Source organism: Dipodomys ordii, unplaced genomic scaffold, assembly GCF_000151885.1.
Source record: "Dipodomys ordii isolate 6190 unplaced genomic scaffold, Dord_2.0 Scaffold119, whole genome shotgun sequence".
Classification (NCBI taxonomy): domain Eukaryota; kingdom Metazoa; phylum Chordata; class Mammalia; order Rodentia; family Heteromyidae; genus Dipodomys; species Dipodomys ordii.
The window spans coordinates 1,766,867-1,789,934 of record NW_012267335.1 but is presented as its reverse complement, the minus strand read 5'-3'; the positions used below and the strand labels follow the sequence as shown (position 1 = coordinate 1,789,934).

Sequence of the window (23,068 nt, the reverse complement as noted above, 5' to 3'; positions counted from 1 at the left end):
AGAGTAAATAATTAAAATATTTTAACAGTTATAATAAGAGGCATATGTAAAAATTTAAAGAATAAGCATGTGGTCCTACAGCCTTTTTTCCTATTTTTCAATAATTAAACTTTAATAAAAAATATTCTCAACATTTAATGAAGTTTTAAGCCAGTGAGTTTTACTTATATGCACTTACAGGATTCCGTATTTAAAGTAACTTGCCTTTGCTGGGCACTGGTGGCTCACACCTGTAATCCTAGCTACTCAGGAGGCTGAGATCTGAGAATCACCAGTCCAGGTAGGAAAGTCCATGAGACTCTTATCTCCAATTAACCAGCAGAAAACTGGAAGTGGTGCTGTGGCTCAAGTGGTAGAGCTCTTGCCTTGAGCTGAAGAGCTCAGGGACAGTGCCCAGGCCCAGGGTTCAAGCCTCAGGATCGGAAAAAAAGTAACCTGCCATTTAAGTTGCATGCACACACACACAAACACACGTTAGAATTTGAATTTAGGCCTTTGCACCTGTCATCCCTCCTCCCCCAGTAGCAGCCATTTTTGCCTTAGTTTGTTTGCAGTCAGGATCTCACACTTTGTCTGGGCTAGTCTCAGATTGCAGTTCTACCACTGCCACCTGAGTAACTTGAATTACAGGCATGCACCACTATTCCTTGCATAGCTAAGGCATTTTTCTATGTCTACCCTTTACATTCTAAGCAGCTTTACCCCTTGTCTGTGAATCACTTCTTTCAATTTGTCAGTGGGCTTACCCAGAAGATGAAATCCTATTGCTGGTTTGTTCTAGACATACTCCCTAAAGAAGAGATTGTTCATGGTGAACTATATTGGGGAGATCTTCTTGCTAGTCTTCCTCTGTTAATAAATCACACAATATACGCAAACGTATTAAAGACTCTGATATATCCTGCAATAAATTCACATCCATGGGTTCAATGTAGTTGACATCTGCTACTTGCTAAATTTATTTTACCAGACAACTTGTGTTTAGGTTTTGCTTTGTATAAAACTTGTGTCACATGGAGCCCTGGGTAGGATACATTTTGTGTAAGTTAGACAAAATGCTACGAGGGGAAAAAAGGCTGCTCAACCTTTGACAAGAATTTAAAAGTCAAATGTAAATAATGTTTGCATTATCTATCGATTTGGTTTCCCCTTTCCATTATTGCCGTCTCTTCCCCAGGCCCTTGGGGCTCAAGACTCTAATCACAATATCACAGATGTCACAGAAGTAGCTAGCTCACCACGACAGATAGGATAAGAAATGTAACAGACACAAAGCAAGGCTCGAACGAATGAAAGAGAAGGAACTGAGTTTAAACACAACTTTGCTATAAAACGGCAAGAGATGTTTTGCCAAGTAATTTAAATAACTCTGGGTTGCTGCTCTGTAAATCCCCAGGGACAGAAGTGACCTGATGGCCATTGTTAGTGCCTCAGCTTTGATTAAATGAACTTCATTGTGACCCCAGACTGCGGCCTCTCCGATGTGCGACAGCACGAGGTGCAGCGCCATGCTGTCTCAGGGTGATTGTCTCAGACCCCAGGACCATGCGGGAGGGGGCCTGGGGATACTGCTAACACATTTCTATATGTCACACACACAGACATGCATGTGCACATGTCTGAAAACACACACATATATACACACACAGGGGTTAGGACCACTTCAATTATATCAAAGTGAATGTATGGATCCCATTTCCTGACACATTCATTATTCAATTCACTACTTTTCCATAATATAGTTGATGTGTTGACTGCAGAATGTTACCTCAATTTTTAAAAGTTATTATATAAAGGCCTACATGTTGTTCAATGGAAGTATTTCCATAATGATCTTCATACAAGAATTCTACTTGTCTAATTTAATTTCACCCAGGACCGCCATCCTCTACCCCCAGCACTGCCCTCAAGTAATTCTGAGCAAGAGGTCATGGCTTCTCCCCCACTGAACTCAGTCACCAGATATATGACAGAGCACTGAGTGGAAAAAGTTCTTTGTTATTCCTACTACTTGCATGAGACTTTAACTATTATTAAAGTGGGACTTCATTAAGTCTTGAACTTGGAGGAGTATATTTATATGTGTAATTGCGTTACTTTAATAAAAGGTTAGAAATTTAAATGCATGCTATCTTAAAACAGACTAGCATTTCAGATTCCTCATAATTACAAAATGCTTTATAAGTTGACTCCTTTACAACAAATCAGATGTTTGGCCCTTACTTATACAGCATGCAAGTGGAAGCCTCTATTTCAATCAGTGGCCATGGCAGATTTAAACCTAACAACAACTAAGGATGAAATTTACCTTGAGCAATCTTACTTTAGCAAAAATATCACTTCGGAATTTGGAGCTAATACTTGGGGTGTAGGTTTCTTGCAATCACATATTTTATCTAAAATTGTTAACTTCTTGATGTATACTTGTGATCTCAGCTTCTCAGGAGGCAGAGGCAGGAGGATTGAGACTCAAGACATTCTAGAATGATACTATCTAAAACCAAAATATAAACAAAAGAGCTAGGGCATGGCTCAAGTGTGCAATGCCTTGGATTCAATCCCACTACTACAACAGCAACAGAAAAAAAGAAATTGACTTCTTGAGAAATTATATGTAAATTATATTTTAAAGTTCATCAAAAGACTACTTTTTAAAATTTTTATCCATTTGTGCTGCTACTGGGGCTTGAACTCAGGGCCCCAAACTCTTACCTAGTTTTGTTGCTCACACTTTCAGTTGGAGCTTTTTGCTGGTTAACTGGAGACAAAAATCTCAGGGATTTGTTTGCCAGGTTGGCTTTGATTCAAATCATCTAATGATGACTCATCATCATTAGATCTCAGCCTCCAGAGTAGCTAAGATTATGCATGCATGTGTGTGTGTGTGTGTGTGTGTGTGTGTGTGTGTATTGGTCCTATAGCTGAGGCTTGAACTCAGAACTTGGGCCTTGTCCTTGAGAGTTTTTTCTCCAGGCTAGCACTCTACCACTTGAACCACAACTCTACTTCTGGCTCTTTGGAAGCTTATTGGAGATAAAGAGTCCCACAGACTTTCTTGCCTGGGCTGGCTTTGAACTTTGATCACTATATTTGACCTTCAATCATCATATTCTTACATTAATTGTACAATTTAAAATGTATTACATAACATGAACAATTGTCTTCTGTTATATTCCCCCAACATAACACACACACACACACACACACACACACACACACACACACACACACACACACACACACACACACAGAGGCCCTTAGGTGCTATGTAAAGTCTGCCCCTGAGCCTGGGAAGCCTTGGGAGTTAGTGTTCCCACACTCCTTGGAATTATTTCATGGGCAGTGGACTAGGTGCACAGCGCTCTATTGTCCTAAGGCTTCAGATTCATTAGTGGGACAATTTGAAGTCTATCCCTTCAAGCCTCCCACCCCCATGCCTCCACCTACTCACCTTCCCTCTCGGCAGTCTCAGCCCTGGTCAGGTAGTAGTAGAAATGATCCAGTGTGTCCGGCCGCTCCTCCAGAGGCTTCTGAAGCCAGAAGATGGACTTTAAATTAGCCGCCTTCTTCAGGGACTCCCACTTCTCCATCAGCCCGAAGAGCTCGGTGAAGGACTTGTGGTAGCCGTCTCGAAGCATGTCCACGCAGATGCTCTTCTTGTATGAGTTCCTGAAACTGAGATATGCAGCAGAGCTCAGCTCTCATCCTGTCAGTCTGCTTGATGTCTGCATTCTCACACAATTAACGGGGACTTTCCCCTCCCCACGACATGCCAGCAGCTACCTAAATATGATGATTTAAATAAGATTACATTATACACAGATCAAGTCCAGACCTGAGGTGCCTTTAAGATAAATAAGATAGTTGGCTAACAATATTCAAAAATATTTGATACACCAGCCTCTCATTGAAACTAACCCAGCAATCATCCAACCAATCAGCAATCAACCAACTACAACCAGCAAACCTATCAACAATCAACCAACTACAATCAGCCAGCCAATTAACCAATCAACCAACTGTTGGAATGAACAACAACAAAAACCAATAATCCAGGCAAAAAACCAAACTTGTCATTTAATAATAATGTATTTTCTATACTAGGTCATTTCTCCACTATCTGATGTGGAACTTTAATAGTTAGGTTCTGTAGTGAACATTTTTATTGCAATCTATTATGAAACATATATATGCAAAAATAATTTTCAGGTAGAGTGAAGTTAACAGTTTGGTAGATTAACAATTTAGTTACTCCAAACACTCAAGAGGCTGAAACAGGAAGATCACTTGAGTCCAGGAGTTCGAAACTCAGCTGGGCAACCTAGCAAGACTTCCAACTCAATAAACAAAGACATCAATCAGAAATTATTCTTTTCTATTTTTAATGATAAACTTCACGCAAAGAGATAAAGTGATGGATGAATATTCCATCCATCCAACAAACTGCTTTCTTATTGGAACACTGTAAATACTACATGCAACATATTTACACTAAAAAAATGTGTCTGGCTTTTTGAATCTGAAATTGAATTGTCTCTGCATATCTTTGTTGGCTCTATCTACTCCCCTTTGCTCTCAGGCATGCAATAGTTCCTATCTGGGGAGACAAGATAACAGAAGACATGTTAGAATCTTGAGCAACCTGATGATGCGCTGAATGGGTCTTGCATTTTCAGAGAGTGACGATTGGATTTTTACACTAGGGAAGACTGAGGCTCAGGGCCAGGAGTTAAAATTAAGTGATAAAAAGTAAGGACTTTCAATTGAGCATCCTTGGGTTTGTGAATTTGAAATTTCCTCCTGATCCAAGAGAAGGGACGAGGAGGAGGGTAAACCTGGGGATAAGGAAGGAGATGGAAGACTCCAGTGGTGATGAGTGATGGATCAGGCAGGATCCAAAAATGTATTTAGGAGGGAAAAATATGGAATCCTTGGTGACTGTATGGATGTGGAAGTGAAGGATAAAGAGAACCTAGAGTGAGATCCAGACTTGGGGACCACGAGTAATTGGTGATTTGCTAAATATAAAAGGTTGCACAAGGGCTTGGGAAAGATGAGTTTAGGTTCAGATAACTGGAGTTTGGAGAGTCTGAGGGCACATGCAAATGGAACCCAGGAAGCAGAATACATGGCACTGGAGCATCAGACAAGAGCTAGAAACTCAACTTGATTCAACTAGGCAGTGCATCCTCTGTGCACTGGATGCTGATGCTTCCCTGTGCATGAAGAAAGCCTACCGATGCAAGAAGAAATGAAATTGTAACAAAATAAAACCATAAAAACAACAGCGAGGCACTGGTGGCTCATGCCTGTCAACCCAGCTGTGTTGGAGGCTGAGCTGGAGAGAGGAACAGCAGTTCCAGGCCTGCCTAGGCAGAAAAGTCTTTCAAGACTCCATTTCAAAGCCAGCCTCTGGTGACACCAGCCTGTAATCCTAGTGCTCAGGAGGCTGGGATCTAAACGTTGCAGTTCAAAGCCAGCCTGGGCAGAAAAGTCCATGTGACTCTCATGGCTAATTCACCAGCAAAAAGCTGAAAATGGAGCTGTGGTTTAAGTGGTCTTGGAAATAGATGCTTTCTGGTCAATAACTAGGGAGATAGTAATTAGACGTTTAAATGCTACTTGGTTTGTAGCTACGATTTATGGGGCATTTGCAGTGAATCAGGCCTTGCGTGGCTATCATTTTTCAACTTGTTCAGTATCTCTGTAAAGTACTGCACTTCCATGTTCACAAAAATCAAAACCAGAGACCCCCTTCTCTTCAGTGAGGTCATGCTGCCCAAAGCCACACAAGCTCATCAATGACAGAGTAGAAGGTCACCCCAAGCTCTCTGTGGTGACAAATTTTGAGTTCTTTTCACTTCCCTACATTACCTTCTAGCATATTAAATAATGTAGCTTATTACCCTCCTCCTCCCCCAAGCTACTTTCCTCCTCCTTCACACGATGGCCTCAATCTACTCTGTTTGTTTGAGAATCTGACCCAATCTGACAATCATAATGTAATCTCCAACTGGAAAGTTACTAATTTTTTAACCCCTTCAAATACATGTCTGAATTAGATTTGGAGGAGAGATCATTATTATCCTGCCCACAATCCCCCTCCTTAAAAAAGAGGGAACAGCTAACTGGGAGCACCCACGAAAGAGCAGACTAAATAGAAGTGATTCACAATGAAGGACCTAGCAGGTTTAAATGGATTAAAAAAAAAAACCACATGCTTCCACACACATGAAGGAGACAAGTAGATGAAATGAATGGACTTGATTTTCTTCATATTGAAACCAATGCACAAACCCCAGTGCATGACAGGTACAGCTCATTTAATTCTTCATGGGGTGAACTAAAATTATAGTATCAAGGTGCAGCATCTCCGTCAGGCAAATATTTCAAACAGCTCAATTAAAAAAAAAACAACTCCATACTTTTAAAACAAGGCCATATAAATTTTATCTAATCTGACAAAGATAAACTCTCAGGATCTGTGCTGGCTAATCAAACTTCAGGATGAGAATTCCATTAAGCTAATATTTATAAGTCACCAGTGGGTTATCTGTGCCAATTATCATAGTCTCACATTCATACAGTGGGGATAAATGTTATTAAAATCACCTACAGATAATTACATTGACTTAAATTAATACTTAAACAGCTTCATATAACTTCCATGAAATAAAGTGAATCAGTATTCTTACCCAGACTTCTTAGTGTGGGTAGTGATTCCCTGTACTTGAAGTACACATACTGACAAGTAGGTAAGTTCTTCAAATATGTTTATTAGTTGGTGTGTGTTGTGTGTGTGTGTGTGTGTGTGTGTGTATAGGTGTATGAGTGTGTAAAAAGGGTATTCTTTTCCCCAAAACAGGAATACAGCATTTCTTCAGCCATATAAATACATGAAGAAGATAAGTTAGAAAGAAACTGACTTTAAAAATACATAGGATTACAACAAAAACAAACTATTTTATACATTTAGGCTTTCATAAATTATTCATCATAGTATTGATTATTACTGATTAATTAACACACATATATTTGTAATAAACATTAAAAAGAATTAATGGGGAGCTAAGAATTCTGTTTTTTTTTCTCAAATGCTTCCAAATATAGCCAGAAAAATTGTGTTGTTTTTTTTTGTGCCAGTCATGGAGTGAACTCAGGGCCTGAGCACTGTCCCTGACCTTTTTTGCTCAAGGCTAGTGTCTACCACTTGAACCACAGCACCATTATCAGGCATTTTTGGTGGCAAATTGAAGATAAGCGTCTCATGGATTTTCTTGCTCTGGCTAGCTTTGAACTTTGATTCTCAGATCTCAGCCATGTGAGTATTTAAGATTACATGCATGAGCTGTCAGCACACAGCTGCAAAAGTTTTAATATATATTTTTAAAAATCCTTTTTTTAAGTTTATAGGCTTAGCAATGAGTTGGCTGGTCTCTGGAGGCATCTACTGGAAATTTAGCAAACTGCAGGTATACCACATAACTGATGATTCCATTAGCTATCTTCATACAGGCATTCTATTGATTGGCATGCAAATAAAGTGACACAAGCTGTCAAGATAAAGTTATGTATGGTCCCCTATCCCTCCCATCAGTTCAGAGCCAAAACAGAACTGTCTATGAGATCTGCTCACGACAGCTCTCTGCAAAATGTGAACAGAACAGGTTTACATCTCATGTCACAGATGAGCAGTTTCCAAACCACTTAATTCTCATTACTGGAAACATGAACAAAGGTATTTTAGAACTAAACACTCTTGTGTTTAATGAGGCATTTCCATTGATCTAAATAAAATGCAGATACAAAAATCACTCTTGACTTTTGAGTGTTTTTCTCAAACAAACTCACTGGGTGCCTCCACCACTCACTTGTGGATCACTATTTATTTGCTATAATATAATATAATGGGGATATGTTAATGAATACAATATATCTTGACCAATGTCATCTCTTTCTTTCTGAAATCTTAACATATCCCCATATCTTAACGCTAGGTTAAATGGCATAAAATAATTAAATAAAAATAATTAATACATAAAATAGTTAAAAAATAAAATTCACTGAAAAAAGGATTTCAGAAAGAGTTTTATTATGTCCTAGTCAAAAGAATTATGTAAGTAGTATTTGATTAGTATTCCTAGTATTCAGAAAGTAGAATTTTATTATCTCTGATCAAAAGAAATATTATTAGTAGAACTACAATTAGTATCCATGCTAATTTCTCCTAAATATTTAAAAGTCTCAAAACACAATGCAAATAAAGAGCACAATACAATCATTACATCTTACATATAATCTAGTGTGTGTTTCAACAAGATAGCTCTCTTTATAATATTACAGAAATTGTGACTAACCATGTAATAAGAATTTCAATAGCATAACTATTTTTAACAAATTTTATTTTCTTTGCAAAATGTATAGACATTATTTTAAGAGAAAAATATTTTGGATGTGAAAGTATTGAGCTATCCCTATATTGTGCCATTATATATCTTATATACTGCTATAATTTTATATAAAATGCTCATGTAAGGATTAAAATATATAAAAATTTAGTTTCATTCCAAAGAAACACCCTTATGCATTTATTATTAAATTTGTATTGTAATTACTGTTCAAATAAATGTTATATAATCTCTAGTTCTTTAAATTAAAAACATATAAATGATATATATTTTTGGAGGAGACTCTTCTAGGAAAAGTTTTGCTTTATATTATTTGAAAATACAAATCATTATTTTTTAATAATAAGATTTAGAATGCTTTGTTAAAATTCCAGTGCTTGTAAAGTATATGTAAAAATTTAAAAAGACCACTTGGGAAAAAAAGCTAGCTTAATTCATCCTGAAACTCTTTTGTAAAGAAACCTAATAATAATTACTACGAAATAAATATCAGCCCATAAAATTTTTATAAATAAGATTACTAATATAATTCTTGTAACAAATAGATAATATTCTAAACTTGGTTAGTAAAGAATCTCCCCAAAGCATAGGATTCAGTTCAACATGGAGATTTTATTTAGTACACATAGAATATTTGTGTCAAACTGAACAAAAAAAATCAGTTCAGTGATTCAATAGTTAGAACTGGTGTTTAGCATCAAACATCGTCACCTTTTGTAAGACTGTGAATGTTTATAAGTCAAACGGGATTTTGATGGCGATAATCATCCAATATCAGAGGAAAGCCGAGGAATTTTGTCAGGCAGTTGAGTACTGCCACCTTTTTAATGCCTTAAATACCTTTCTTAGCAAAATAAGAGTGTTTTAAATATTTGTACCCTGTTAAAATGATTTGCTCATCTGTTTTACATCCATCACGTATGTGAAGTTCAACAGCTGGCATCAACTGGGCATGAATAAGCATGGTACTAGTAAGCATCCTCTAAATATCCACAGAGCTGTCACACAGCATCGAAGTATCAATTACTTTCTGTCTTGCAGAGTCTCAAACTTAAAGCATATTTTTTTTTAAAAAAAAGTTTCCTTAGAATTCCATTGTGTATATATACCGTGTTTTCTTTTTTTTCTTTTTTTATTTTATTTTATTTGTGAAGATACTGTACAGAGGGGTTACAATTACATGGGCAGGATAATGCGTACATTTCTTACCAAACATTGCAGCCTCCTCCTTTTGTTTACCCTTCACATCCCTTCCCAGCCACCCCCTCCCCCCCAATCCCAATCTTTATACCGCGTTTTCTTTATCCATTCACACACATGGAATTCTATGCTTCCATCAGAAAGAACAATATCACCCCATTCAAAAGCAAATGGAAAAGACTTGGAAAAAAATCATATTAAATGAAGTAAGCCAGACCCAAAGAACCATAGATCCCACAGTTTCCCTCATTTGTAATAATTAGTATATATCTAGGATAGTCCTAGAAGAGGATCACAATAGCTCAATAGCTATGTACATATGGCCGTATAAGATGATGCTAAGTGAAATGAGCTCCAAGATGTGGAAACAAGAGGTTTTCCTTTGTTGTTGTTGTTAATGTACTATGCGATTTCTTTTTTCTTTTGTGTTTCCCCCTATAACACACCCCCTGTTGTCACTGTATTTGATTTTGGTGCCCTGAGTATTGTATATACGTTTATCAAATTGAGGAAAGGGAACAACAAAATGGTGAGACAAAGGACACAGGGCGAACCAATGCAGCAGTGATACTCATAAGACAATATGTTGGAGATGAACTGTACAACTTGGTAGGGGGTCTGGGGGGAAAGTGGGAGAAAATGAGGGAGGGAATAACAAATTCGACAAGAAATGTACTCACTACCTTATTATGTAACTGTAACCCCTCTGTACATCACCTTGACAATTAAATTAAAATAAAAAAAATGAAAAAAGACACCTGTACTTATAAACTGATGTGTTGAATTGAAACATCTCTGTACAACTACTTAAAGATAAAGTAATCCACAGTTCTTGTAAAATGACATGATGAATTGTACAATTAAATATAATGAAATAAATAACATTTTAAGATGCAGAATATTCATAAATTGACATGTTGAAACCCCTTGGTATAATTACTTAAAGATGATAAATTTTTTAAAATAAATTTTTAAAAAGTTAAAGTTTCCTTAGAATTGTGGTGAAAAAGAATGAAAGAGACTCTTACATGAAGCTAATTATGCTCACAATTTTGATAAGCAATTTTATTACTTGTAAATTGCTTTGAGAAATGCACACTTCCTTACAAAAGAATGACTGAAGCTATAGATCAGACAGGGACTGGTGCCATTTTTAAAGCAAATATTGTCAAGAAAAATATTTTGAAGCCAGAACTAAACACGAGTGCAAGCATCTTGTTTCAACAAAGTGAGCCTATGATTTTGTGTTCTGTTAAATTACACTGTATCTTTCAATGAGAGATAAACTATTTAAATATAAGTGAAAACAAAACCAGAAAATACTCATAGCTTTTAAATTCACTTATAGTGATAAAACCAAATCTGAATAAGTAATATAATTCCATTCTATTTTGTCCTAATAGGATGACAGCAAACATGAGAAAAGGAGAGGAAAACAAAGTAATATATGAACTATATACTTCGTGATGAAAACCTAGGTAGACATACTCATGCTAGCGCAACTATTTTTGTCCAAATTAATATTTTAAATTTTGCTACCATAAGACTCCATAGAAAATTATATTCACTTTGTGTTTGAAACATAATAACCTCTATTTTTTAGAAATCCTATTATTTAATATTTTTTCCTGAAACTATTTTCTACTAATTCTTTCTACATCTTCACAAATAAAAGGACCATTGTTTTTCTATATATATAAACAGAGTGAAATATCAAACTTAAAGTAGGAAACTGGGGAACATAAAGACTAAATTTAGCAGAAACAACAAGTTGCCTTAAAAAGAAAACTTTGCCTCTCTGTGCTCTATTTTCACAAAAATGTGTCACACATTTTATCTTTGCAAGAGTTTGACGAGTTTTGCAAGTTAAATTCTATTTCCTGTGCACTTGCTAATAGTCATGAGAATCTGTAGTTTGCACCTTCCCATTAAAAATGTATTGTATTTTTTGAAATTATTCACCCCGCCTTTTATCCAGATCATGTCTTTGAAAGAAGGAAGTAGATAATAAATGGAATAATTCATGATTGCCCATTAAATATGAAACTTTCTTTTGCAGAGTTTAGAAAATGAAGTTCTACATAATGTACAAAAGTTGATTAGAACTTTCTCCACCTTTTCCTTTCACATTAAACAACTATATGAGGAGATTTCTTTGGGAAAAGGAAACCAACCAACTCCTCACACCTTATAGCTTTGTGCTACATATTCTAATGTTACTTTCCCCAAATACTTACTCCTTTACAATACTTAAAAAGTATTAGGATAGCACATGCTATTAAAAAATAGCATCAGGCTGTAAGAATGAAAAGAAATTAAGGGAATGGTAACATGTTTAAAATACAAAAGGAAAAAAAATCACATAAACTAAAAATGAAAACAAAATACTATTCATGGTCTTTTAGCAGTGTAATGAAAGATAACACAGAAGTAAAGAGGAAAACCTGTATTTAGATTTCTTGCATTCTGGCATTTCTTCTAGAAAGATTCTGCTACCTTGTCATACGAAAAAAAGGGTATTTGCTCATAGCACTTCTCTTTTCACAAACTACCCATTAGCACTCCATTGCTGTGCTCTCTTGCTCTCTCTTTCATTGATAAAGTAAAACACAACAATAACTCAAATCATTTTTAGGGTCACTTCAGCTCTATCATTCTATATTTTTTGGGTGAAAAATCTGTAGAAATTTAACTAAAGAAAAATGCCAAGTTCTGAGTATTGAGGGGCAGCAGTTAGCCTCATTTCTTTAGATTTTTAAGTGCCTATCCTGGAAGTTTATCTTTTCACTAAATTCATTTTACTTATTTTTCTATATGGAAAAATATTTTTTTTCTTGAGTGAAACCTGAATGTGTGAAAGGTAAATGCCAAACCATAAGCCATATGAATAAACCTTTCATGCTATATACTCTTTGATTGCTATTACAAAAAAGTGTATACTAACCCGAGCAGACAGCAAAGCCAGACTTTCTCACAGACTATATGTGCACAAGGATCAAGCTTCCAGAACATAATGAAAACTATATTATTAACAATAGAAAGTGAACGGATCATTCTATACAATTTACCAGGTATCTGTGTACAAGTAACTTGTTCTTCTGAATGTTATATTAATTTTACTGTGGCTATCTTAAATTTTAAGAAAAGTGTTAATTAACACTAAGATCATTTAAAACTGAAGAAATGCACCAGAAAAAATATGGTTTAAAAAAAAGAAGTATTCTGAGAAGACCACAAACTCTGCATTCAAACTTCAAAGTATAGATAAAATAGACACAGAATAGGCAATGTCATTTCTTTTGTATTCCCATATAATAGTAACAATAGTAACAAAGCATTTATGATTACATTCTTATTAAACAAAACAGAAGTAAGACAGAGCACAATTAAACAAACATAAGACTATCAAGGATTCATAAATGGATTAATTAACTGAAAAATACATCGAGTGGGAAATAATGCACCTAATGATACAGCTTCAAAATATGCAAAATTAACTGAATAAGGAGAGATTAATTTAAATGAACTTTTTAAAAAGAAACTTATAGATAAGGTGGAGCAAAAGAAGTCTGAATAGCATTGTCCAAGTTAATGGAAATAACAGACTTGAACTGATCATTGAATTCTGGTAGCTATTTCTATCTATTTCTATCTAACTTTCCAGAAAACAGAGTATATATTTATTTTTCTGAGCACAGAATATTTATAAAAATTAGAACCTTTCAAAACAATGATATCATGCACAGCATATTTGCTAATAACAATTGTGCATTCCCTACTGACAAAAACACCAAAAAGTATTTGCATGAAAAATTAAAATACATTACTTTTTTATTTCCTAAAGATGAAACCATTATGGAAATTTTACTATAATTAGGATTTTAAAAACACATAAACATCAAAATCTGAAGGAAGAAGTAATCACAATAGGCCAAAGGAAGTTTGTATGACAGAATTTGTTAAAAATTAGGAATAGGTAAATGCTGGTGGCTCATGCCTGTAATCCTGGCTAACCGGGAGTCTGAAATCTGAGGATCCCAGTTCAAAGCCAGCCCAGGAAGGAAACTCCATGAGGCTTTTATCTTCAATTAACCACCACAAAGCCAGAAGTGGAACAGTGGCTCAAGTGGTTGAGCACTATCTTTGAGCAAAAAGTTCAAGAACAGTGCCCAGCCTTGGGTTCAAGCCCTAGGACCAGCACACATGGACACATGAGCACGCGCGTGCACACACACACACACACACACACACACACACATACATACACACACACATACACACACACACACAGAATAAATATACAGGTGAAGAAAATCTAGCTTCAGCTCAGAATGCAAAAAATTTAAAAATATCTTTAAAAATAAACAGAGAAATAAACCCAAAACCAAGAAAGAAAATATGTAGATAAAATAAAACATTAATAAAATAGAGAACAAAAAAGTTGACCCATAAAACAAAACGACTAGCTATGTAAAAAGACAAAACAATTTTGCAAGCATAATCAAGAGAAACTAAAAAACTGAAGTACCAGAAATAAAAAGATAATGTAACTAGCTTTTATTTTATGTTTAATGATGTCCCAGGTGCTGTTCTCAATACATCATTCTTAAACCTTGAAACATTTTTTAAAATCAGATGCGCAAACTGTTATTATTCTCTCTGTTTTACAGAGGCGGCAACTGGTACAAAAAGGTTCAGAGTGAGGGAAGGGCACATATCCTCTGAGTGAAGGAGCCAGGCTGTTAATCAGAGCAGTCTCATTCTAGAACCCTCATGGTAAGTCATTAGTATTTCAATCTCTGAGATATACAGACTATTTCAATTGATATGGCAAACATTTAAACACTATCACAAAATACCATCATTAACTGTCACAATAAATTTAATTTTGTGTATCAGTAGACACTTTGTTAAAAATGACTGACACGGGGTAGAAAAGACTTAAAAGACCAATTAGAAGACCTAATCCCTTTTCTTACCAAAGGAAGCAAAACTATTTGGTTTTACAAGGGAGTTCCATTAAAAATAAGAAATTCCTCTTTCATCTGAGATGAAATTCCTCTTTCATCTGATTTTTTCCATCTGATTTTTTCATCAAGAGATGAAAAAATCTGTAGTTTATCTGACATGATCCCTAGTTTTAGCTGAAGAAAAGAAAAGAAAAATTACAAATAAAGATCATTATGACTTAGATGCAAAGTTCACACACACACACACACACACACACACACACACACACACACAGATAAACCCATATTTATTAAGCAGGGTATATTCCAAATTTGTAAGAATAGCTAAAAATTACAAAGCCTAGTAAACCTATCATCTTAGTAGCTGCTAGAAAATGATTTAATAACATCAAAAATTCATTTGTGATTAAGCAGAAACTAAAATGATTCTTTATATTGGCAATGTATATTTACTAAGAAGCTTTGTGTGTATGAGAGAGAGAAAGACACACACACACACACACACAGAGAAGCTTTGTGCTTTGTAGCATTTTAGATTCCTTTTCACTGAACACAGGAGTGTGAGGGTATACTCCTCAGAATATTGAAAATGTGGTTTTGTTAGTTGGTGCTCGACATTGTAACGATCTCACTTCTCTCAAAGTAACACATAAATTTGGTACAATCCCCACAAAACCTCAGTGATATTTTCCAATGATTTATTGCATATTACTAACTAAGTACTAGTGCTAAGTATTCTTAGAACTATACATAGCAGTCCTAAATACTATACAGGGCTGTGTATAGAGCTCTGCACATATGACAATAGTTATTGAACATGTTGTCACCTTACAGAAGAGCTATTCACACAATGGACAACTTTGTTTTCCCATATTTGTATACAAATTGACAAAGATAATTTCAAATGAAATAGAAAAAAACCCCAAGAGATTTAGAATTTTAGAATGAGCAAAACCTATGCTAAGATATCATTAGAAAATTTCAACAGTAGAATCTCATAATTTTAGGTAATATAATAATGAATAGTGTTTCAGAATATTTTGTTGCATAAAATAAATAATTGAAAATGTAAACAAATTCCACATGATGCACATAGATGCATAAGATTTTCAATTTTCAATACTTACATCCAAAGAATGGACTACACATAAAGGTGAGCAGCATTAAGTGCTCAGCTCGTATTTGAGGTTGCAACTCCTTCCTCTCTGAGCAGCATGGATTTCTAGACTGCTTTCATTTATCTTACACACTATATTCTAACTGGAGATAGCTAAGTTTACATTGTACATTTTGAACATAAACCCAGATGATTTCAAATTATCTTCCAATTGATTCTTTTTGTAGGTTCTTGGAGGAAGGATAAAAACACATAATTGAGAGTTATTTTTGCTTTTTTGTTTAACCACTAACAAAAAAAGACATACAAGTCTTCTTGTTTAAAGCAAATTTCTCCCCAGTACAGGCAATATGCCTTAAAATGGAGGTTGAGAAGCAATTAATGACTGGACTTAATTAAATAGTACAAATATGAGAGAATACTATCTTGGTAAATATAAGAATTTGAGAGTGGTAAAAATTAAACACTTCGATATGTATAGGAGCAATAGACATGACATCACTATTTAATATGAGTTTAAATTTTTAAATGCCGTGTTCCAATGAAAAAGTATGCTATGCAGGATCATTGAAATTTCAATAAAGAATCAAGACAAAAGAAACAAACTTGATATTAGAGCCTTTAAGAGGCTATACTTACGCCGCAACCTCCTCTTTTGATAAGCCTTTGAAATTCTTCTCCAGATAATGATCTATGTCATCTTTCTCTTTGATCAATTGAGACCTAAATGAAATAGGAAGAAGTAAGAAAGCAGTACCGCCTAGTTTGGCATGACCAAACACATAACATGCCACCAGGAGAAGAGAATGGGTATGTCAGCTATCATAGCATTGATAATAAATACTTTGAATAGCTATAGAGTTGTTACTGATAGATCATTTCAAAAGTTCCATGTTCCTAAATGGAAAAAAATAGGGAAGAAAATTAAATCAAGTTGAAGGACAAAATACCAACATCCTTAAATGGAGATTTCTCTCAGAGTTCATCAAGCCTCTGTGTAGCTAATAGTGTTTCACACCTTAGGCGTCTAACTCGGGAAATCTTGTTTTTATGTGGCACAGAATCTTGAATCAAGTACACTTATTTGATACAAATGTATAAACTGTATTTGTTCCGAGTATTTTTTAAGTTTACCCTGTAAATGCTACTTGGGTAGTTCTTTCAAATCACACATGAAAACTCAAATTATTGATAGGATTTCAAGATGTAAATGATTTTTTTTTGTCGGTAATGGGGCTTGAACTCTGGCTTGGGCACTGTCCCTTAACTCTTCAGCTCAAGACTAGCGCTCTATCAATTGAGCCACTGCACCACATCTAGTTTTCTGGTGGTTTATTGGAGATGAGTCTCACGGACTTTCCTGCCGAGGCTGGCTTTGAACTGTGATCCTCAGATCTCAGCCTCCTGAGTAGCTAGGGTGACAGGTGTGAGCCACCAGAGCCCAGCTGCAAATGATTTTTTCAAGGAGACTTTCTTGAGAAATTTACTGTACTTATAGCAAGGTCATTCCTCATGTCTCCTTGCACCTTTGAAAACAGTCAGCCTTGTTCAAAAAGAAATGTACTCTCTAGCTGGCTTATGTAACTGTAACCCCCTCTGTATATCACCTTTATAATAACAATAAAATGCATTAAAAAAGAAAACTAGAAAAAGAAAGAAAATAGTCAACCTAAACCAGGGTAATATAAAACTAAAATTGTTAAATATCTGTGTTTTATTTGGAATAGTTATTAAAGTATGTTTATATAAATTCTGTCTAAAATGGTGATTAAATATTTTCTTTAATAAGTTTTCTTTAAATTTCATCTGATTTTCAGGATGTTAAATTGAACTGTTTCACCTTGGAGAAAAAAAAATGTAATCTCAATCACTGAAAAGACAGAAAGTGCCAGGCACTGGTGGCTCACACCTGTATTCTTAAACAGATTCAGTCAGATTCAGATGACTCATCCCCAATTAATCACTAATAGTTTGAGGTGCTAGCCTTGAGCACAAAAGCTCAGGGACAGCAGCTAGGCCTTGAGTTCAAGCTCCAGGGCCAGTGCCAAACAAACAAAAGCCAAATAAGCCTTTACAGACTATGTAAATATTTCATAGTACTCAAAAGTGAAACCCTGGAACATGTATATATAGGCATATATGTATACTCACAGGAAGTTTGCATCTACTGAAAAATTTGTCAACAGGAAAAGGAAGTTCTTGATTTACCAGCTTAAAAGAATCTTTATGTTCATTTAACCACGTCTTTATTTTAATTCAGGGCTTTTGCTTTTTCCCAGAAATAATAAAACTAAGGTATGAGAACAAAGAAGCCATGTAATACTTTGATCACTATGTCTCAAAGGAACTGAGAAATATGCAAAGAAAACTTACATATGCAAATTATTTATATTGATAAGTAACAGGCATGATACTAAAAGCCAATAAAATGAAATGGTAACAAAGCAGTGTAATCTCAGTCAGTATTCCTGAATATGACTGAATGCATCAAGTTCTCTGCTCGGCATTTTCTCAGCAGAACTACAGTACAGTAGCTCAGAACCATTTTCCTGGCAGCAGTGGTTTGACAGCACATTTTCCTCCTTAGTGTCGTTTCAAGAGCTAAATCACATCGGCTGGTCCATCCTAGGGAGGATGGCTTTGCCCTCATGTTTCCAAATCAGCAGTCAGAATTCAAGGGGCATGTCGATGAAAAGCTATATACTTTCGATTCTGAAAGCTTCTGCTTTCCTCTCTCTCTGCACACATTTACAAAAGAAACATTTTCCCATACTATAGGCCCCAATAACACAATTGCAGTATGAAAGAAACTGATTAAATGTACACCACATTAGCAAATAAATACATCTTTGGTACTTGAGTGGGATTCATTGATCCTTTTGCACAAGCAAACTTGAATATCTGAATGCCATCATGTATTTGTCTACTTTCCTAAAACAATGTGTGTGTGTGTGTGTGTGCCTTTCCTGAGTCTTGACCTCAGATCTCAGCCTCCTGAGTAGTTAGGATTACAGATGTGAGCCACTGATGTTCAGCTCCTTAAACAAATTTTATTTTCTGAGCTATGTTACCTATCTCTCTTATTGCAGGAATTTTATTCCAGAGGAAAAAAGATGAGAAGCAGGGCGAATACCTTGGAATTGTTCCTTTGGAGCAGGACAGCTTCTGTCTAGCTAAGATGGTAAGTCTTGTCCGCGCCATGGGCAGTGGAGGAAAGGTGGTCATTTTGGACTGTAAAAATGAGGCAGAAACAGTATTTTAAGGAACACATCTTCAAATGATCCTTTACAGCATGATTAATGATGCACAGTCTGTCACACAGGTAGGCATTCCTGTCTAGGTAGAGTGATGGTTGGGTTACTTGAAAGCAATGCACCATGAGTGGATTCTATGGGTTGCTCCTCTCATTTTTTTCCCACAGTCTGCTTTTTGACCAATTTATGGCTTGTCTGCATCTTCACTACAGGCGGCTAAGGAGATAAATCTGATAACTGTATTGAAGATTCAGCTAATCAGCAGCTTGAGTAAAAGTTTTGTTAAAGGATCATGAGTGTAAGGAGAGTAGGATAAATGTGCATTTCGGGTGTTTCATGGTGTTTTGTTTTGCTTTTTGCTTCTGTTATCAGCAAGAACTGAAAAGATCTCATACTTGTATGTTTTCTAAGAACATTGTCACAAACGAAGAATTCCCTTGGAAGTTATAGATGCTAGGGAAGCTTTCCACAAGGGGGCATTTGCCCCAAGAGGCACACTGCTCACCTACGTAGTGTAATAAAACACTTCAAGACGTGGTGGTTTGAAAGCCAGTTTCAAACACCTTTATCTCTCATACTTATCTCATACTTTATCTCTCCTATGTCTCAGTAATTTAGGCAGAGCACAATAGAGATGACTGTTCTGCTCCATAACGGCAAAGTGTGCACTGCAGACTGAGAGCTGGAGAAACCCCTGGTGTCTGCAGGAGTCTAACGGGGCCTTACCTGAGGCTGTCAGCTATAACCCATTCATGAGGTCTGCTCACATGAATCAGACTTCCTCACAGTTCTCAAGGGACAGCATCGGGATCCAAAGACAACTATCCCAAGGAGGTGCACCCCCTCTGAGGGTGTGGCCTTGGATATGACTTCCATGATGATAAAAGGCCTGCCCAGATTCAAGGCAAATGAACACAGACACACTTGCTGATGAGAGTGTGAAACTCACGTGGTAAGGCGCGAATGTGTTTCAGGAGGTACCCTGGCACCCTCTTTGGGAAATGCAATGTGCCACAGCATGAGCCATGAGAAAAGCAGATCTACAAAATCAAGTTCCTGAAACCCTAGCAGAAAGGAAGATGTGTGAGCATGATGACAGAGGCATAGTCTGTTGTCTTCAGTCAGGAGGAGGTTTGCTGAACCCACAATAGAAAAATTATCCCATGTTGTAAAGGCTTTTGGTTGTGAAAGAACCCATGCTTCTGCTAAAAAAATAAATTATTAATAACAATAATAAAAGGAAAAATGGGGCTGGACACTGTTGGCTCACACCTGTATTCATAGCTTCTCAGGAGGCTGAGATCTGAGGGTTGGAGTTGGAAGCCAACCCAAGCAGGAAAGTCCATAAGATTCTTATCTCCAGTTAATCACCAAAGAAGCCAAAAGTGGAGCTGTGGCTCAAGTAGTAGAATACTAGCCTTGAGAGAAAAAGCTAAGGGACAGCATCTAGTCCCTGCGTTCAAACTCCAGTACTGTCACACACACACACACACACACACACACACACACACACACACACACACACACACCTACTCACACACCAATAGCTACTCAAAGCCACTTCCCATTAGCTTACTCCAGAGAAATCATGACGACTATATTCCTGTGTCCCAAAGTTACAGAGTAAATCTGAATCACTGAATCAATGCTGTTCTGAGCACTTACCTCTCTGGCCCTACTGGTTTTATCCTTGAATCAGGGCATTCCATCCTCCATGGGGGAGGAGAGTACTGAGGGTCCCATTTTGCTATCCAAGGTCTGTGCCATGAACGTCAAAGCCAGGGTCATCTCTACATGATTATGGGGGCTTTGGAAGGATTCACCCTGCAGCCCCCTCAAATACTCTTCGTGCAGACAGACATTCTGACATGGCTAACTCACTACACCAAAGTTGGCCTACCAGCATGCTGCATAAAACCAACCCCTTTTCATGATGACTAGGGATAGAAAAATTTTGCTAGGAAACACAAGTGTCTAATAAAATCAGATGCAAATGTATCTTTGTCACACAGATCAACTGTGATTTTTTTTCTCCCTCAAATTCTGAGTCAACGTTTCTTACCATTAAAGTTTCAGCTGCCAGTTCCTTCATTTTGCTCTCCTCTGATCTGAGTGCATGAGCAGCAGGAGCACCTTTACTCTTAAATTTAGTTTAATGTAAGTATTGCAAGCCCTGCTGGCAAGCCTCAAGGCACAAACTCTGAATGGGGGGTGGTCAGAGCTGAATTATAAAGTAGGAGAAAAGTTATTAACTGAATGTTGTAAAAAATTTTGCTCAGCTCAACCCATCTATGCCAGAAAGCTAAGCTCGGAGTGCAGGTGGAAATGCAGCCAGGCTGGGTCTTGGCCCCAAACCCCACATCTTACCTCACCCAGGCTTATTGGCCAAATTCTCCTAATGATTATATAGCCACAACTAAATCTACCTTCTGTAATAATAATGTGTGATCTGAATTTTTTGATGCATATAGTATTTGAAATGTATGCAATGCTTAATGGAATCCTGTAACAAATTATTTTCATTACTGCTAATGTCCTTGTGTAAGTAATTGACATCATTTTTATCTTAACATTCAATCTTATTTATTCTTGATTTCCTTAAAGTAGGAAGCAGCCATGTTCTAGCAAGTAGAAGCAGCAAAGAGGCACACAAGTAGAATGAAGTGCAGGTATGTTTAGGGAATGTTGTGTCAGGCTTTAGTTACACCTGCAGAGAGAAAAGCTTTTGGTGCTTTGTAACAGGAGAGGTGGCCAGACAGCCTTCCTCATTCCTAGGAGAGATTCCACCTAGAATCAACAATGAAGAATTCATCCCACTAGTGCTACATGGGGTCTGTGCTAGACCAGGAGCAGAACTGGAGCCCCTGGCCCTTAATCATTAGGGTCCTCCCAGCTTCTTGCCACAGAAGAAAATACATGATGAATAAGTCAGAAGGAAAGAGAATTGCTCAGGTTCCAGTGAGGAAGAGAAAATGAGAGGTACTTCTAGAAACTGTCAGGTTCCAGAGAGTGAGAAAGAGAATGAAAAGGACCTCTGGAGCTGGTATGGAAATGAGCATAGCCACAGGAACCCAGGCTGAGGAACCAGAGGCAACCCTCACCCCCTAGTGCCAGCAAGTAGGCAGTGCTACATGGCACCACAGGGCTCAGACAAGATCAAAAGGCCGCCCGGAGCCATTCCACTGTTGGTATTCAGAAGAGATTTGGTACATTCTTTGATCTGCTGGTTGGCTCTCATATTAGCAGTTACACACTCTAAGTTTGGCCCCTGCATGTAAAGACAAACGAGAATGGAGAAATGCAGGATGAAAGGTTTGCAAGTTCTGGGTCAGGTCAAATGTGTCCCATGGTGTGAGTTTAAATCATTGGCCCCCAAGTAAAATTCTTCAAAGAGTAACCCTCTTACCCACTACCCTCAGAGATGGCCTCCAAAGGAAACACAAAGGAGAGAGGGATTACCACTAGGGACACAGAGGCTACTTGGGGAGGGCCCATGTCTGAGGCTGACCAGTGTCTCTGGGGTCTGGTTACTTTGGGGATAAGAGCTTGTAAGATAGGAATAAAGCCAACCAACCACAGCAAGCAGGGTTCTTATGTATCATCAAGAGAGTCTGAAGTATGACTTCACTCCCATGACATGAAATTATTCAGTAGGCCTAAAATTTTTCATAATATCACACATTCTTTTTCCAGAAAAGAAAAACAAAACTATAGAAGAACAAGTTTAAAAAACCATTAACTATGTATCCCTTCTCTCATATTATTTTGGTCACCAGTACTCTGTGGCAGTTAGAGATAGGTTGTTAAATAAATAGAAACTGCACGTTTCCTACCAACTGATATTACATTTAAAAATAAAAATAGAGGGCTGGGAATGTGGTTTAACAGTAGAGTGTTTGCTACCATGCATGAAGCCCTGGGGTTCAATTCCTCAGTACCAAGGAAATTGAAAAAGCCAGAAGTGGCGCTGTGGCTCAAGTGGTAGAGTGCTAGCCTTGAGCAAAAGGAAGCTCAGGGATAGTGGCTAGGCCCTGAATTCAAGCCCCAGGACTGGCATAAATAAATAAATAAATAGAAAAAGTATCTGAAGAAAGGCTACAGTGTCCATGACCTACATGT

General features: G+C 36.8%; 1 protein-coding gene across 1 annotated transcript in view; it reads right to left on the bottom strand.

Annotated features, from left to right (window-relative positions):
* Ttc29 (tetratricopeptide repeat domain 29) overlaps positions 1-23,068 on the bottom strand; it is a 127,789-nt gene that overhangs the window by 104,013 nt on the left and 708 nt on the right. Inside the window, exons 2-4 of the mRNA XM_013029523.1 lie at positions 18,829-18,926; positions 16,335-16,418; positions 3,452-3,675 (exon numbers count right to left, since the gene is read on the bottom strand). Of these exons, the coding sequence (XP_012884977.1) occupies positions 3,452-3,675; positions 16,335-16,418; positions 18,829-18,920 (400 nt within the window). The 5' untranslated portion in view covers positions 18,921-18,926. The remainder of the gene's footprint in view (positions 1-3,451; positions 3,676-16,334; positions 16,419-18,828; positions 18,927-23,068) is intronic.